General features: G+C 45.5%; 1 protein-coding gene and 1 pseudogene across 2 annotated transcripts in view; one reads left to right on the top strand and one right to left on the bottom strand.

The window, feature by feature from the left end:
• FRMPD4 (FERM and PDZ domain containing 4) overlaps window positions 1–15749 on the bottom strand; it is a 1397101-nt gene that overhangs the window by 237087 nt on the left and 1144265 nt on the right. For both annotated transcript variants that reach the window (XM_069204702.1, XM_069204703.1), the window contains exon 7: window positions 13014–13121. In XM_069204702.1, the coding sequence (XP_069060803.1) occupies window positions 13014–13121 (108 nt within the window). The remainder of the gene's footprint in view (window positions 1–13013; window positions 13122–15749) is intronic.
• Window positions 14654–15545, top strand: LOC138248991 (nuclear factor 1-like; annotated as a pseudogene).

The following is a 15749-nucleotide window of genomic DNA, read 5'->3' as shown; positions in this document are numbered from 1 at the left end:
GCTGACGACGGCCAAATAGCCAGAAACACATGTCCGAAGATACGGCACTCGCCGCACCAACTTATGGTGAAAAACTTTTAAAACTCTGTTCAAATTCGTGCTAATGACTGCATTTACCATGATGCCTTGGGGTCACAAATGCTGGAATGGAAGACAGGGTGCTCCCCATTTTGACTGTTGTAATTAAGGCTCCCGTGAGCCTCTGAGCTGACGAGCTCGGGTGAAGCACCTGTGCGCCTTCTTGAGTGGTACATAAACCTGTGAATACTTTCAAGGCGGCATTTCAAGCAACCCCGCAAGCTACACGTTGCTCTTCGCTGACGACGGCCAAATAGCCAGAAACAGGTGTCCGAAGATACGGCACTCGCCGCACCAACTTATGGTGAAAAACTTTTAAAACTCTGTTCAAATTCGTGCTAATGACTGCATTTACCATGATGCCTTGGGGTCACAAATGCTGGAATGGAAGACAGGGTGCTCCCCATTTTGACTGTTGTAATTAAGGCTCCCGTGAGCCTCTGAGCTGACGAGCTCGGGTGAAGCACCTGTGCGCCTTCTTGAGTGGTACATAAACCTGTGAATACTTTCAAGGCGGCATTTCAAGCAACCCCGCCAGCTACACGTTGCTCTTCGCTGACGACGGCCAAATAGCCAGAAACACGTGTCCGAAGATACGGCACTCGCCGCACCAACTTATGGTGAAAACCTTTTAAAACTCTGTTCAAATTCGTGCTAATGACTGCATTTTCCATGATGCCTTGGGGTCACAAATGCTGGAATGGAAGACAGGGTGCTCCCCATTTTGACTGTTGTAATTAAGGCTCCTGTGAGCCTCTGAGCTGACGAGCTCGGGTGAAGCACCTGTGCGCCTTCTTGAGTGGTACATAAACCTGTGAATACTTTCAAGGCGGCATTTCAAGCAACCCCGCCAGCTACACGTTGCTCTTCGCTGACGACGGCCAAATAGCCAGAAACACGTGTCCGAAGATACGGCACTCGCCGCACCAACTTATGGTGAAAAACTTTTAAAACTCTGTTCAAATTCGTGCTAATGACTGCATTTACCATGATGCCTTGGGGTCACAAATGCTGGAATGGAAGACAGGGTGCTCCCCATTTTGACTGTTGTAATTAAGGCTCCCGTGAGCCTCTGAGCTGACGAGCTCGGGTGAAGCACCTGTGCGCCTTCTTGAGTGGTACATAAACCTGTGAATACTTTCAAGGCGGCATTTCAAGCAACCCCGCCAGCTACACGTTGCTCTTCGCTGACGACGGCCAAATAGCCAGAAACACGTGTCCGAAGATACGGCACTCGCCGCACCAACTTATGGTGAAAAACGTTTAAAACTCTGTTCAAATTCGTGCTAATGACTGCATTTACCATGATGCCTTGGGGTCACAAATGCTGGAATGGAAGACAGGGTGCTCCCCATTTTGACTGTTGTAATTAAGGCTCCCGTGAGCCTCTGAGCTGACGAGCTCGGGTGAAGCACCTGTGCGCCTTCTTGAGTGGTACATAAACCTGTGAATACTTTCAAGGCGGCATTTCAAGCAACCCCGCCAGCTACACGTTGCTCTTCGCTGACGACGGCCAAATAGCCAAAAACACGTGTCCGAAGATACGGCACTCGCCGCACCAACTTATGGTGAAAAACTTTTAAAACTCTGTTCAAATTCGTGCTAATGACTGCATTTACCATGATGCCTTGGGGTCACAAATGCTGGAATGGAAGACAGGGTGCTCCCCATTTTGACTGTTGTAATTAAGGCTCCCGTGAGCCTCTGAGCTGACGAGCTCGGGTGAAGCACCTGTGCGCCTTCTTGAGTGGTACATAAACCTGTGAATACTTTCAAGGCGGCATTTCAAGCAACCCCGCCAGCTACACGTTGCTCTTCGCTGACGACGGCCAAATAGCCAGAAACACGTGTCCGAAGATACGGCACTCGCCGCACCAACTTATGGTGAAAAACTTTTAAAACTCTGTTCAAATTCGTGCTAATGACTGCATTTACCATGATGCCTTGGGGTCACAAATGCTGGAATGGAAGACAGGGTGCTCCCCATTTTGACTGTTGTAATTAAGGCTCCCGTGAGCCTCTGAGCTGACGAGCTCGGGTGAAGCACCTGTGCGCCTTCTTGAGTGGTACATAAACCTGTGAATACTTTCAAGGCGGCATTTCAAGCAACCCCGCCAGCTACACGTTGCTCTTCGCTGACGACGGCCAAATAGCCAGAAACACGTGTCCGAAGATACGGCACTCGCCGCACCAACTTATGGTGAAAAACTTTTAAAACTCTGTTCAAATTCGTGCTAATGACTGCATTTACCATGATGCCTTGGGGTCACAAATGCTGGAATGGAAGACAGGGTGCTCCCCATTTTGACTGTTGTAATTAAGGCTCCCGTGAGCCTCTGAGCTGACGAGCTCGGGTGAAGCACCTGTGCGCCTTCTTGAGTGGTACATAAACCTGTGAATACTTTCAAGGCGGCATTTCAAGCAACCCCGCCAGCTACACGTTGCTCTTCGCTGACGACGGCCAAATAGCCAGAAACACGTGTCCGAAGATACGGCACTCGCCGCACCAACTTATGGTGAAAAACTTTTAAAACTCTGTTCAAATTCGTGCTAATGACTGCATTTACCATGATGCCTTGGGGTCACAAATGCTGGAATGGAAGACAGGGTGCTCCCCATTTTGACTGTTGTAATTAAGGCTCCCGTGAGCCTCTGAGCTGACGAGCTCGGGTGAAGCACCTGTGCGCCTTCTTGAGTGGTACATAAACCTGTGAATACTTTCAAGGCGGCATTTCAAGCAACCCCGCCAGCTACACGTTGCTCTTCGCTGACGACGGCCAAATAGCCAGAAACACGTGTCCGAAGATACGGCACTCGCCGCACCAACTTATGGTGAAAAACTTTTAAAACTCTGTTCAAATTCGTGCTAATGACTGCATTTACCATGATGCCTTGGGGTCACAAATGCTGGAATGGAAGACAGGGTGCTCCCCATTTTGACTGTTGTAATTAAGGCTCCCGTGAGCCTCTGAGCTGACGAGCTCGGGTGAAGCACCTGTGCGCCTTCTTGAGTGGTACATAAACCTGTGAATACTTTCAAGGCGGCATTTCAAGCAACCCCGCCAGCTACACGTTGCTCTTCGCTGACGACGGCCAAATAGCCAGAAACACGTGTCCGAAGATACGGCACTCGCCGCACCAACTTATGGTGAAAAACGTTTAAAACTCTGTTCAAATTCGTGCTAATGACTGCATTTACCATGATGCCTTGGGGTCACAAATGCTGGAATGGAAGACAGGGTGCTCCCCATTTTGACTGTTGTAATTAAGGCTCCCGTGAGCCTCTGAGCTGACGAGCTCGGGTGAAGCACCTGTGCGCCTTCTTGAGTGGTACATAAACCTGTGAATACTTTCAAGGCGGCATTTCAAGCAACCCCGCCAGCTACACGTTGCTCTTCGCTGACGACGGCCAAATAGCCAGAAACACGTGTCCGAAGATACGGCACTCGCCGCACCAACTTATGGTGAAAAACTTTTAAAACTCTGTTCAAATTCGTGCTAATGACTGCATTTACCATGATGCCTTGGGGTCACAAATGCTGGAATGGAAGACAGGGTGCTCCCCATTTTGACTGTTGTAATTAAGGCTCCCGTGAGCCTCTGAGCTGACGAGCTCGGGTGAAGCACCTGTGCGCCTTCTTGAGTGGTACATAAACCTGTGAATACTTTCAAGGCGGCATTTCAAGCAACCCCGCCAGCTACACGTTGCCCTTCGCTGACGACGGCCAAATAGCCAGAAACACGTGTCCGAAGATACGGCACTCGCCGCACCAACTTATGGTGAAAAACTTTTAAAACTCTGTTCAAATTCGTGCTAATGACTGCATTTACCATGATGCCTTGGGGTCACAAATGCTGGAATGGAAGACAGGGTGCTCCCCATTTTGACTGTTGTAATTAAGGCTCCCGTGAGCCTCTGAGCTGACGAGCTCGGGTGAAGCACCTGTGCGCCTTCTTGAGTGGTACATAAACCTGTGAATACTTTCAAGGCGGCATTTCAAGCAACCCCGCCAGCTACACGTTGCTCTTCGCTGACGACGGCCAAATAGCCAGAAACACGTGTCCGAAGATACGGCACTCGCCGCACCAACTTATGGTGAAAAACTTTTAAAACTCTGTTCAAATTCCTGCTAATGACTGCATTTACCATGATGCCTTGGGGTCACAAATGCTGGAATGGAAGACAGGGTGCTCCGCATTTTGACTATGGTGCAAATCTGTGGTGGAGGCTGGTGTCCCTTTGGGGTGAGGAATCTGATCACAACCAACACTCATGAGTCCAGCAGACCTGGAACACCTTTGGGCTATCTACAGATCTTGGGGGTGCCAGACGTCTGGTAGTGGCAAGACTTCTGCGGTGGCTACTGGAGATATGAATCGGGCTCCTGCAACTTTAATGTCTCTGCTTTGGTCTGTGGTCGAGGATCAGCATTTCCCCGAGCTAGGCATGCAGAATAGGGTCTAAACTCCACTAGCCTAAAGTATAACAGGTGCAGTCACTCCTGCATCGCAGCCTCTGTTTGTGCACTTCCAATAGATGCAGAATGGTCTTCCTCTCATCCTCTTTCCAGATCCAGCGAGAACTGAGCATCAACATGTCAGGGGTGCCATATTTATCCCAGGAATGTGCTCTGAGGAGACCAAGCGGTCACTAGCCAATGGGCTACTGGGCCCCCTCCAACCTAGTGATGAAGGTCCTGTGATGTGTGACATCTGGCTATCCCAGAAAGCCACATTTATTCCACCTTCACGATGGCACAACCCTTCCTCGGTTGTGAGGAGCAAGGTAGCCCACCCTAGAGGTGTGGAAAACTGGGGACAACACTGCTCACAGTAAAATCAGTTTTGGGGCAAGTTTCGTGACTCTGGGCCGGTCTCCATGCTGTCTACAAGGACAAAAAGCAGAAAGGTAGAAAGCTGTCTGTGTGTGTCTCTGTGAGGCTGCTGCACGAGCAGAGCACAGAGTGGTTACTTTTCTAAAAGTGGTCAATCATTAATATTGACATTAATTTTGACCTGTGCACCAGTTCACATTTAGTGTCACAATTAATTTGATACCTCACATGACCCAGTTTGGTAGTCTCAGTCAAAAGTTAGCTGGTTGAGGATGCCACCCAGTACCCTGTTAGTCAATGGAGCTACCAACTTTACCCACAGCAAAACGACAATTTGGAAGTGTTGCTGTTGAGACATAACAAAATACATGTCTCACTTCACAATATATAGCTCCCTGCCATAGGGATCACTAGGTCTTCCTTAGGAGGGACTTACATATATGGTAAAGGGGCATGGTGGCTTTGCTATTAGTTTTAATGGCAAAGTCAAACTGACAGTGAGAACACTGCCCCTACTGTCAGCAGTAGCAGGCTAGGGGCCATTTTGGGGTTTGCCACAGAAAGAGTGACACAAACAGTGCTCCAGCCCTCAGTGGACATTCTGCCTTGGGTACCACATACTAGGGACTTATAAATAAGTCAGGCCTTTCCAAATGGGTGTATCCGATTCAACATACATTTTGCATGGGGTCACACTGGCACTGAGGTCTTGCTAGCAGGTCTCAGCGCACTCTCAGATTTGAAAAACCAGCAGCATCAGTCCAAAAAATGGGGATGAACATACAAAAAGATTCATTGCATCACAAATATATATGAAGTTTGTCATGTTTGAGATATGGAAAATAAGGGCAGCTAGTGTTTTGCAGTGGGTGGGATTTTCTGTTCATTTTTGGTAGCTGGGGGTCTATACTTCATATAGAATAGGTTTGTTATGTATTCAGTTGCAATGGGGCAATACACAGTATGCTATGTGTGTGAGGCAATTACAGTTTAGGCAAAAAGCAGGTCTTCACAGTATCTGTATAGCATATGGCAGGAATGGACTGCAAATGCAGTGTGTGTATAGACAGCATATGGATATACTAGCTAGAAAAAAGGCAATCCAGAAAAATTATGGGAAGAGAAGAGCCATGGGTCCAGCTTAGCTCTTAGTCCCAAAGCACATGCCAAACCAACTAAAACTAGTACCATTGGCTGACCTTTTTTATGGCGAGATAAGCTACATGGCCAGTGCAGCAGCTTTGGGAGATAAGTGGGTAGAGGAGGGAGAATGTGCTGTAGTGGGCAAAAGAGTGTACGTGATACAGCTGATCCCTTGGGGCACTAACATGTGCTGACATTTTTCAGGTGACTGTTTCAATGCTGCATTTACAGTCCCTTGGCGTTTGTTATCTCTGCACCTGAAGCCAGAGAATAACAGCTATTTGTTTGATTTTTCCCTGGGTTTTCTTAAGTGCTACAACCCACCCCATAAGTGTCCCCAAAGCACTAAAGATGGTGGCAGTAGGTGAGATGGGAAGAGGCAAGGGTACACGTGAGAGATACTACTATATACTGCGGTCTAGCTGGATGAAAAGAAATAGTTGAGAAAGTCTTTGTTAAGTGAAGTCCGACCCCTGGGGGGAGTTGCTGTCTGGCCTTAGGCATCTGACTGGTGGGACTAGAGAAAGTCTGCAAGGCATTACTTGTCATACAAGTAGTCCATCCAAATGCCATGGCGAACTGGTACATCACTGATTTCCCATGCCCCTGAGGAATGCCTTTGGTCCTTATCTTTTGAGTGACACCTTACCATATATTACACAGGTGCTACAGGTGAATACTCTCACTTGAGAGCGGCTGCTATGTTTTGTATTTGTAAAGTGAGCAGGATAAAGTGAAACACAGTGAGCTACATCTAATTTTGCAGCACTGCAAGGCAGCCACATATCTCCATCTGGAGGGTGGTGCTGTGTCCCATATTGCCACCTTCCAGGTGCATAACTCCAGGCACCTGGTTTGCTGTAGGTAGAAATGTAAGTTGATTTTAGAACACTTTCAACCTCAGACTTTAGTGTTATAGAAATCTTATGTTTGTAATAAAATGTGAGGTTAAAAGCTTTAAAAACATCTCCTGCACATACCAACTGGTGACAGTTAATGGGGAGAAAGGGATGAAGAGCTGGCAAAATTTTCACTCACAATTCAAGAGATGCATCTGCAATGGCATCAAGATTAAACAATTCAGGGCCTCATGTTTGAGTCCCTAGCTGCACACTGCTCCACCGGAGCGTCAGTTTTATAAATGCTCCTGTGGCGCAGTGTGCCAGCCCATATTTACTAGGCAACGCAAAACCACCTTGCATGGTTTTGTATGAAAGGGCCGCTCCATGAGTGTTGCTTGGGGTGTTCCCACGCAACACCCATGGAACCCAAAGGAATCTGACACATTCACAGATTTGCAAGTCTGGGAATGCATAAGATTCATACACCACCTCATGGGTGGTGTAAGAATGATGCAACAGGGAGAAATATCTTTATTTCTCCCTGTTTTTTCCGCTTTCGAGAGGAAAACACTTCTTGTGATTGTTTTTGTGAAGGAAGGTGTCCTTTGTGCACAAGTACAATCATCCCTACAATGCAGGCCCCCCTGCACCACAGTGCAAGAGTGCCTGCAGTGGCTCTAGGCAGCAATTTGTGCGCCAGCACAGGGAAAGGACAGAAATGCGCCGTATCTTGTAGATATGGCTCGTATTGCCCTTTCTTGGTGGCGCACCCTAGGCCTCGTAAATAAGGCCCTCAGTTTCCATTTCTAAAATTTTTAATAGTAATTATGCAGTTAAGTGATCTTGGGATTTAATCAACATTGATCAAAATAGGAAGCACCCTTATTTGAATAACTTTAAACAATTGGCTCACTTTCATGGAACGATCTAAGACCTTCCTGAAGCCATTAGATGGCAAAGTAAAAAAGTGGTATTATTAATAACACACCAGGGCTACGTGAAATGGAAGGTGAATTGGTATAGTTTTATTTTTAACACAACTAGGATGTGTCTGAGTATAATCAAATAGGGGTGCTTCCTATTTCAATATTCTGTCCTGATGATGACCGGCCTGAATACATTTCTTTGATTGGGGTTGAAACGTCGACATTGTATTAGAAAATGTGGATTGGCTATTGAAAAATACAGCAGCCTCGCAATACCTATGGTTATAGGTGCTTATATGAGAACTCATGCTTTTAACCACAGTTTTCATGTAAATAGCACTGCAACACTTATACCAACACATAATTCACTCATACTGACCCGTTATACAGGAGCACCTCAATTACTTTGCTTTAAATTTTGGAATTTAAGTTTCTAATAAATGTGATATATTACTCACAAACTTCATTGGTACGGAAAGTTCTTTATGGTACAACCACTGTCGTGGAGGTTAATTCATATCCTTCCCCCAAAGGGACCAAAACACTTTTTTATTACACAGTCCACAATAATGGCACACATAGTGTGTTTCGACTTAACATCCTTGTTGTGGTATTATCCCAGACTTTTTGCCTTCACTCCCCTGTTTTGCTGAACTCATTTTGTTGATATTATTACACTGTGCACTTTACTCCTGCCAATCAGTGGTGCTTGTGCTCGCTCCCTTAAACATGGTAAGATTGGTATACACAAAATTGGCACATTCAGTTTTCTAGGATGTCCAGGGAGGTTGTACTTAGCCCATCCTGAGCTTCAAATGGTAGCCTTTGGGCTTGCCCATCCCCATCTTGGCTTCTAAGAGCTGCCTGCCCTGCCTCCGACAAATGCAGTTCACATCTAGACCTGCCTTTCCCTTTGTAAGCCTAGACAGTTTGGAGCCAGACACAGAAAAGGAGGAAGGTCAGGCAAAGGGGTCATCCACCGCCTCAGGCTGCCACCAGGGGTAAAAGTGGAACCGTCAGAGCCTCTCAGCAGAACTCTTCTGGACCTGTAAAAGAGTTAAAAGAATGACTGGCCTTCTGTCTGAAGAAAGGATACTGAACCTGCTTTCCTTGAACCAGGTTCCTCAAGGGTGACTCCAAGGGTCAGCTGGGTGAACGTCTGATGAGCTACAGGGATACAAAAAGTTTCCAGAGGCCTTCCTGCAACTGCCTAGTTGGCCAGCACCAAATAGGCCAGCCTGGACCTGCCTGAGCCCTGCTGCTGGCCTCTCCTGGAGTAAGATCTCAACTCCTCTGAGTTGCCCCCGAGGACCTGGACCCTTGGCTGGCATCAGAGTATACTCCTCCCGAACTCCAGGAGAAAACACAACTGTTTTGGGCTCTTTGAAACCACACACTGAGTCCTCCTGGTAATCAACGACCGCCCATATTGCCCATAATTGTGAATCTCCAGTGATGACCTCTGTTTGCATCAGCTATGGCAGTCCATGTCAGCAGTGACAGCCATTGTCGAATGTCAACGAGAAGCTCTAGTGATGACTGGCTTTTCGAGCTAAAACATTCAACCTGTGCCTTGCATCAACAATGACCTCCTTGTGGTTACCCTCACTGTCAACCTCCACCTGCAGTTCATCTCGCAGATGTGGACTTGAGAAAGAAAACTCCTCAGTGGGACGCACCAGGTCCTTCTATCTGACTCTGTCATAGTTGGCCTGATCTTGACACATTACCTCTTTCCAGCATGACTAGATGACTGCAAATGCCACGTTGTGCTTTTTGGTGCTATTTTCACCTGAAACTTTAAAACGTCATAACTCTGGTTCTCCTGATTGGATTTTTGTTGTTTTGGTGTCCTTTTATTTAGCAAAATTGACTCTACTTTTCTAAATTGGTTTGGGATTCTATTGGTGTGGTCTTTACACTTTATTACTGTTCAAGGGCTGCATAAATACATTGCTTATTGTTTGTAAGTTAAGCCTGACTTCTTTTGTGTCACACTACAAGAGGGTTAAGCACAGGTTTATTTAGTGATTTTTATGGTTCAACCCTGTTAGACCTAACAGCCTTAGGGTGGTCATCTCTCAACTTTTTGCCTGCCTTCCTCTACTTTTTTTATACTGTTTTTGCTAGTTTTAGGACTCTGCGCAATTTACCACTGCCAACCAGTGCTAAAGTGCATATGCTCTCTCCCTACAAACATGGTAACATTGGATCATACCCAATTGTCATATTTGATTTACTTGTAAGTCCCTAGTAAAGTGCACTATATGTGTCCAGGGGCTGTAAATTGAATGCTACTAGTGGGCCTGCAGCACTGGTTGTGACACCCACATATGCAGACCCTTAACCATGTCTCAGGCCTGCTATTGCAAGGCCTGTGTGTGCAGTTTCACTGCCACTTCGACTTGGCATTTAAAACTACTTTCCAAGCCTCAAACTCCCCTTTTCCTACATATACATCACCCTTAAGGTAGGCACTAGGTAACCCATAGGGCAGGGTGCTATGTAGTTAAAAGGCAGGACATATACGGGTGCGTTTTATATGTCCTGGCAGTGGAAAACTCCTAAATTCATTTTCCACTACTGTGCGGCCTTGCTCCTTTCATAGGTTAGTACTAGGTCTGCCCTCACATCCTGGTTGAGTGGTAGATTCTGATCAGAAAGGGGTGAACAGGTCATGGTTAGTATGCCAGAATGGTAAAACAAAATCCTGCTTATTGGTCAGATTGGATTTTATATTACTATTTTAGAAATGCCACTTTTAGAAAGTGAGCATTGCTCTGCACTTAAAATCCATCTTTGCCTTACAGCCTGCCTTCAATCCACGTCTGGGCTGGGCTGGTTGATAGCTCTCTTGCACATTTCACCCAGACAACCAAAAACACAGGATACTCAGTCACACCTGCACTCATCTGCATACTGAATGGGTCTTCCTGGACTGGGTTGGTGGAGGGCCTGACACTTACATTTCAAAGGCTAGTGGCCTGTCTTCGGATTGAACTTGCCTCCTGTCTTTTGAAGTCCCAAGGCCAAAAATACTTCATCTCTTCAAGGAACTCCCTGTGCACCAAAAATCGATGTGCAGCCTGCTGGAAAGGACGCACAGCCTGCCTTGCGACGAGAAAATCGCTGCACAGCCAAACCGGAACGACACAGCCCGATTTCCCAAGTGAAGATTTGATGCAGCGCCTGCCTTGCAACCAGAAATTTGACGCTCAGCCCTGCCGGATCGACACACAGCCAAACCGGAATAACACAGCCCAACTTCCTGAATGAAGAATTGACGCAGCACCTGCCGTGCGACGGAAAATGTGATGCATCGCCACACCGGCACGACACAACGCCTGTGACTTCGTCCCACACACCCAGGATTTCCACACATCATCCCTGCGTGTCAAAAAGATTCCCGCATCGCAGTGTAGAACCAAGCCTTCGCTCTGGAAATCGACGCAAAGCCCCTTGCAGCATGGAAAGAAACAACGTATCTTCTGTGCCGCGCCTGAAAATCCAACGCACACCCTATTTTTCCACCCATCTCCTCCTCTGCAGTCTCTGTGCGGGTTATGTTTGACGCAAACCAGGTACTTTGTGCAAACAAGAGGCAACTGTTAATTTCTGAGATTTAAGATTCTTTTTAATCTTGCAAAAGTGATATCTCAACTTGTGCTTATTGAATCTTTGTTGTTTTGACCTTAATGTGACCAGATAAATATCTTATATTTTTCTAAACCTGTGTGGTGTATTTTTGTGATGTTTTCACTGTGTTACTGCATGATTCACTGTACAAATACTTTGCACATTGCCTTCTAAGTTAAACTTGGCTGCTCAGTGCCAAGCTACCAGAGGGTGGGCACAGGATAATTTGGATTGTGTGTGAATAACCTTGACAAGGATTGTGGGTCCTATTTGGATAAAGGTGAATACCTCTGCTACCAAGAGACCCCATTTCTAACAAACCCTGACTAGGATTGTCTTTATTATCTGAGTATGGTTTCCACACCTCCCAACTAATAACACAATTTCTTTCTTCATGACTGCGGTTATTTAAGCAGTGTGTGAGGGGGTAACAAAGGCCAATCTGAGGGTCCTAAAGTCTACAAGTAATATTTCATGTCTTCTAATTCCTTTGATTATACTAAAGAAAATGGAATCAATACAGAACAGTGACCATTCATAAATAATGTTGGGAAAAATGCTCTTCTGAGTACAAGTACCGCCTATACAATTTTTAAAAATGTACGCTGAATGGCTCTAGAAATGGTAGATTTCATACCAAAAGTTTGTTTTTAGGTCAAGCCTCAAGTATAGCTGTCTATGAAACTACTACTAACAATTCGTTAAAATGCACATAGAGTGGGATTTGGCTCTGCCCGCAGGAGTATTTTTCTTTCACCTCATATTATTGGCTATTAGCTGTATCATCCCTCCTCCTGCAGAGTGCTTGCATTACAATACATGAGTGATTATTTACCTTTCAATAGTTCACTGAATGATTACACATTAAATACTTAATTCACAGATGCATTAAATACAGAAAACAATATTTTTACTGCTTTACTTTTTTCTGTACAGTAGCCCTTTTTTAAAAATATTTTAGCTTGAAACCAAAATGGAAGGCAGACCTATTCACATAGCCAGTGCTTCTTGCACTAGCTATGTGAACACACTAAATTTCAATTTTACTTTTTAGTTTAATCATGAAACTCATAAGTCTACGCATAGACATTATAATTAAAACTCAGGCTGAAACAATACATTTGCCAGGATCACTTAACCCTAGGATAACCCTGAACAGCATCCAATCCTGGTTTCATTAGAGGACATGCAAGTTCATATTCAATTAGCGACTCTGGTCTTAATCTTCTTGGCTTCGGATCCTGCTGACAAATCGTGCAGTCGCTTGCCAGCTTGTCAAAACCTCTTAGCAACTGCCACACAATTTTAATTAAGTCGCAGCCACATTAAAATGATCCTAACTCCCCTCCTCTTTTTGACTCATTGACCTGGTGTAAGATCTTTAAATGACGTTAAAAACAGAGCAGAACATCATTAGTTCTTAAGCACTCACTTGTGAATTCTTCCGTTAAGGAACAAGATGTCAAACTCTGTTCTGTTGAGGCATTTAGGAATGCTTCAAAGCTATGCTTGGTGCCATGCAACGCGCAGTAGGCATTAGAAGACCACCCTACCTTGATCGATGTACCACTATCGAAGCGGAATGATTTGGTTTGCCCATTTTCTAGGTATACCTTCAGAACATTTGGCATGAAAAGGAGGGAATTGTCCTTGATGGTTTCCTGTCAAAGAGAAGAATATAAGCTTGAGTTAGACTGCGCCTTAAAAAAAAAAAAACTGCCGTTTTCAGCCTCACACTCGAACGTGCAAAAATAGCATACGTTAAACTCCACAAACAAAATGGAACCATCTGCCGTTGGTGCATTTCTTATAGTTTTCGCGACAAACAGGTATATTTCAGCCTGGAGCTGCCCCGCTCAGCACACATACGATTCACCTTCGATAGTTGGCAGCCCTTTCAGATACGCAGTGCTGTTTTTAGTATATCTGAAGCCAAGAAGTGTAGAGGTACCAAACGGAAGGAGGAAATATGTCTCCCTAATGTTTTAGAGATAAATAAAAATAAGGGTGACTCATGCACCAGCAGAGTTTAGCAAACGTTAAATACAAGTATTACTTTAATGAGTTTTATGTTCACGTAGTATGACGCACAAAATTAATTAGAAAAGAGCCTGTTTTCGGTCAACAGCAGGCTCCAGACAAGTACCCCCTCCTCCCATTAGGTTCAGCAGCTGAGATAAAGTCAACAAACCTGAAAGTGTTGCACGGTGTTCCTATAATGCAAGGCCCTAAATGCACTTTCGAGTATTTAGCAGTTAATATAAATGCTTGCGATTTACATAAGCTTTTAGCTTAACAAACTGTGATTGCCTTACATGAAAGATTTTGCAATAAAACTCCAGGACATTGAATCTAAACAGTTAGCAAATATTCGGGCTGCTTTACACAAAATGGTAACTATTTTCCCTTCATCAGCTTCAGCACATATTCCACCTCAGCCATTCCCAGGATAGAGCTTGTTAAAATAATCTTTCATTTTTTAAAGATTATTTTGACGCTTTACATGACGCTTTACATGACAGTAAACCGTTTAAAGTCCCAAGATAAATAACAAACCGTATGAAATTCTATAAAAATAACGCGCTTCTGACCAGAGAAACGTGTGGGAGCGCAATGTCAAGCAGAAGTGGCATAAATCAGCTCCCCGCTAACTCCCCCTTAGTCTTTGACTTCCATAAAGAAAGCAATGAAAGGCAACAGTCTTAGACCACCTATACTCGGCTGTACTCGGGCCCTTATAAAGAAGGGCTTCGTAATTCCGATGGTGCTGGTAAGAATGGTTAAAATACCATCAAAATTATGAGATACGCTGAAACACTACAGATCGCTTTCACACATAGAATTTAGCTGCATAAACAGCTGAAATATTAGCGTGATACTATATGGTAACAAGTATTGGTAAATGCACTAGTTTCGCCTATGTGATTAACAATAAACTGTCAGTCGTTAATAAATATTACAATTCTAAGGAGTCTGAAAATGAGTCCATAAAAGGTACACCAAGAAGATCTACCCCACGATTTGACTTTGAGGGTCGGCGCAGGGCCAGTTGAGAATCTATTGCCTCTAGATTGTAGTGCGACAAGCATGCTGGACATTTCCAGCAATGCGACCGTAAACAAAAGGGAGGTACGTGTGTACACCAGGAAAATAAAATGCTGCAGAAACTTCATATGTTGCATCACCAAAAGCTATGGATGAGTGCCCCCTATGCATCAAGGCCTTGCTGCCGCACCTGCGCATGCCGGACTATAACTGGTTCAACCTGTACGCCTTTAAACATGCTACCTGAAACAGCAGGAGTGGCGCATGTTGTGCGAGGAGAAGTGCACGTCCAAAGAAGAGCTTCTTAGCCAGAGCGCTGAACACAAGCGGGCATGGGTTGCCCGGCTTCTAGCCAAGCTAAGGCTAAGACCTGAGCCTGCAGAGTCACCAGGACCTGGTGCTGACCATAACTGGTCGTAAGCCACACTGCTGCCTCCTTTCTAACCTCGACCAGCTCGGAAAGATACACCACATAGACTGCCAGCACCAGGTCAACAAGATTTGATGCCTCGGACCTGGTCATGGTCATTCTGTTCAAGGGCATTCCCCTAGAAAGCACAGATGGTGAGCAGCTGGGTTGCAGGCCCCAGTGCGGTAGCACAGCGCTCTTTGTTTAGCCCCGGCATATCATTGTGCGCATTCGAGAGCTTGACCTCTACTTGGTTTATCTGCTGCGAGTCCAGGTTGGACCGAGCGAAGCCTTCTATAGTAAAGCCCTGCTCAGTGCCAGAAGGCTGATGAAAGCTGATGAAAGGGGAGGAGACCTGCATGGGCAAGTGGGACAGCGTTCGCCACAACATGCCCATGGGGTTGGAAAGCCACAGGGCCATAGGTCTCACGATCACACATTGCAGCAGCAGGACACAAGCAGCTCTTCTTATAAAGCGGTACCGAGCAGGGAATCTCGTCACCACACCCCACAGCAGGCTGCCCACACAGAACACAGCCTAAAAGAAAATAATAAGCATCCACCTCTGCAACAAAAGAGAGCACTAGAGTGGGTGCCTGCTTCCGACTCAGGGGGACTGGTGAGTGCATGATGCCCTGGGGGGACAGCTGAGTGCAGTTACGATCAGGGTCTTGGAATTAGATGACCTAACAGTGTAAGTATTGAAGGAGTGGATCATTTAAAACTGCATAAAAGTTGATTAGTGCTTGAAAAACTTGAATTTATTAGTCCCAGAACTTACTCTTTGACTGTCAGTGCATGCAGCAAAACAGTAATAGGGCCTCTGGAAACCGAT

This window comes from Pleurodeles waltl, chromosome 8 (genome assembly GCF_031143425.1).
Source record: "Pleurodeles waltl isolate 20211129_DDA chromosome 8, aPleWal1.hap1.20221129, whole genome shotgun sequence".
NCBI lineage: Eukaryota > Metazoa > Chordata > Amphibia > Caudata > Salamandridae > Pleurodeles > Pleurodeles waltl.
The sequence above is the reverse complement of the archived record's forward strand: the minus strand, read 5'-3'. Positions and strand labels throughout refer to the sequence as shown.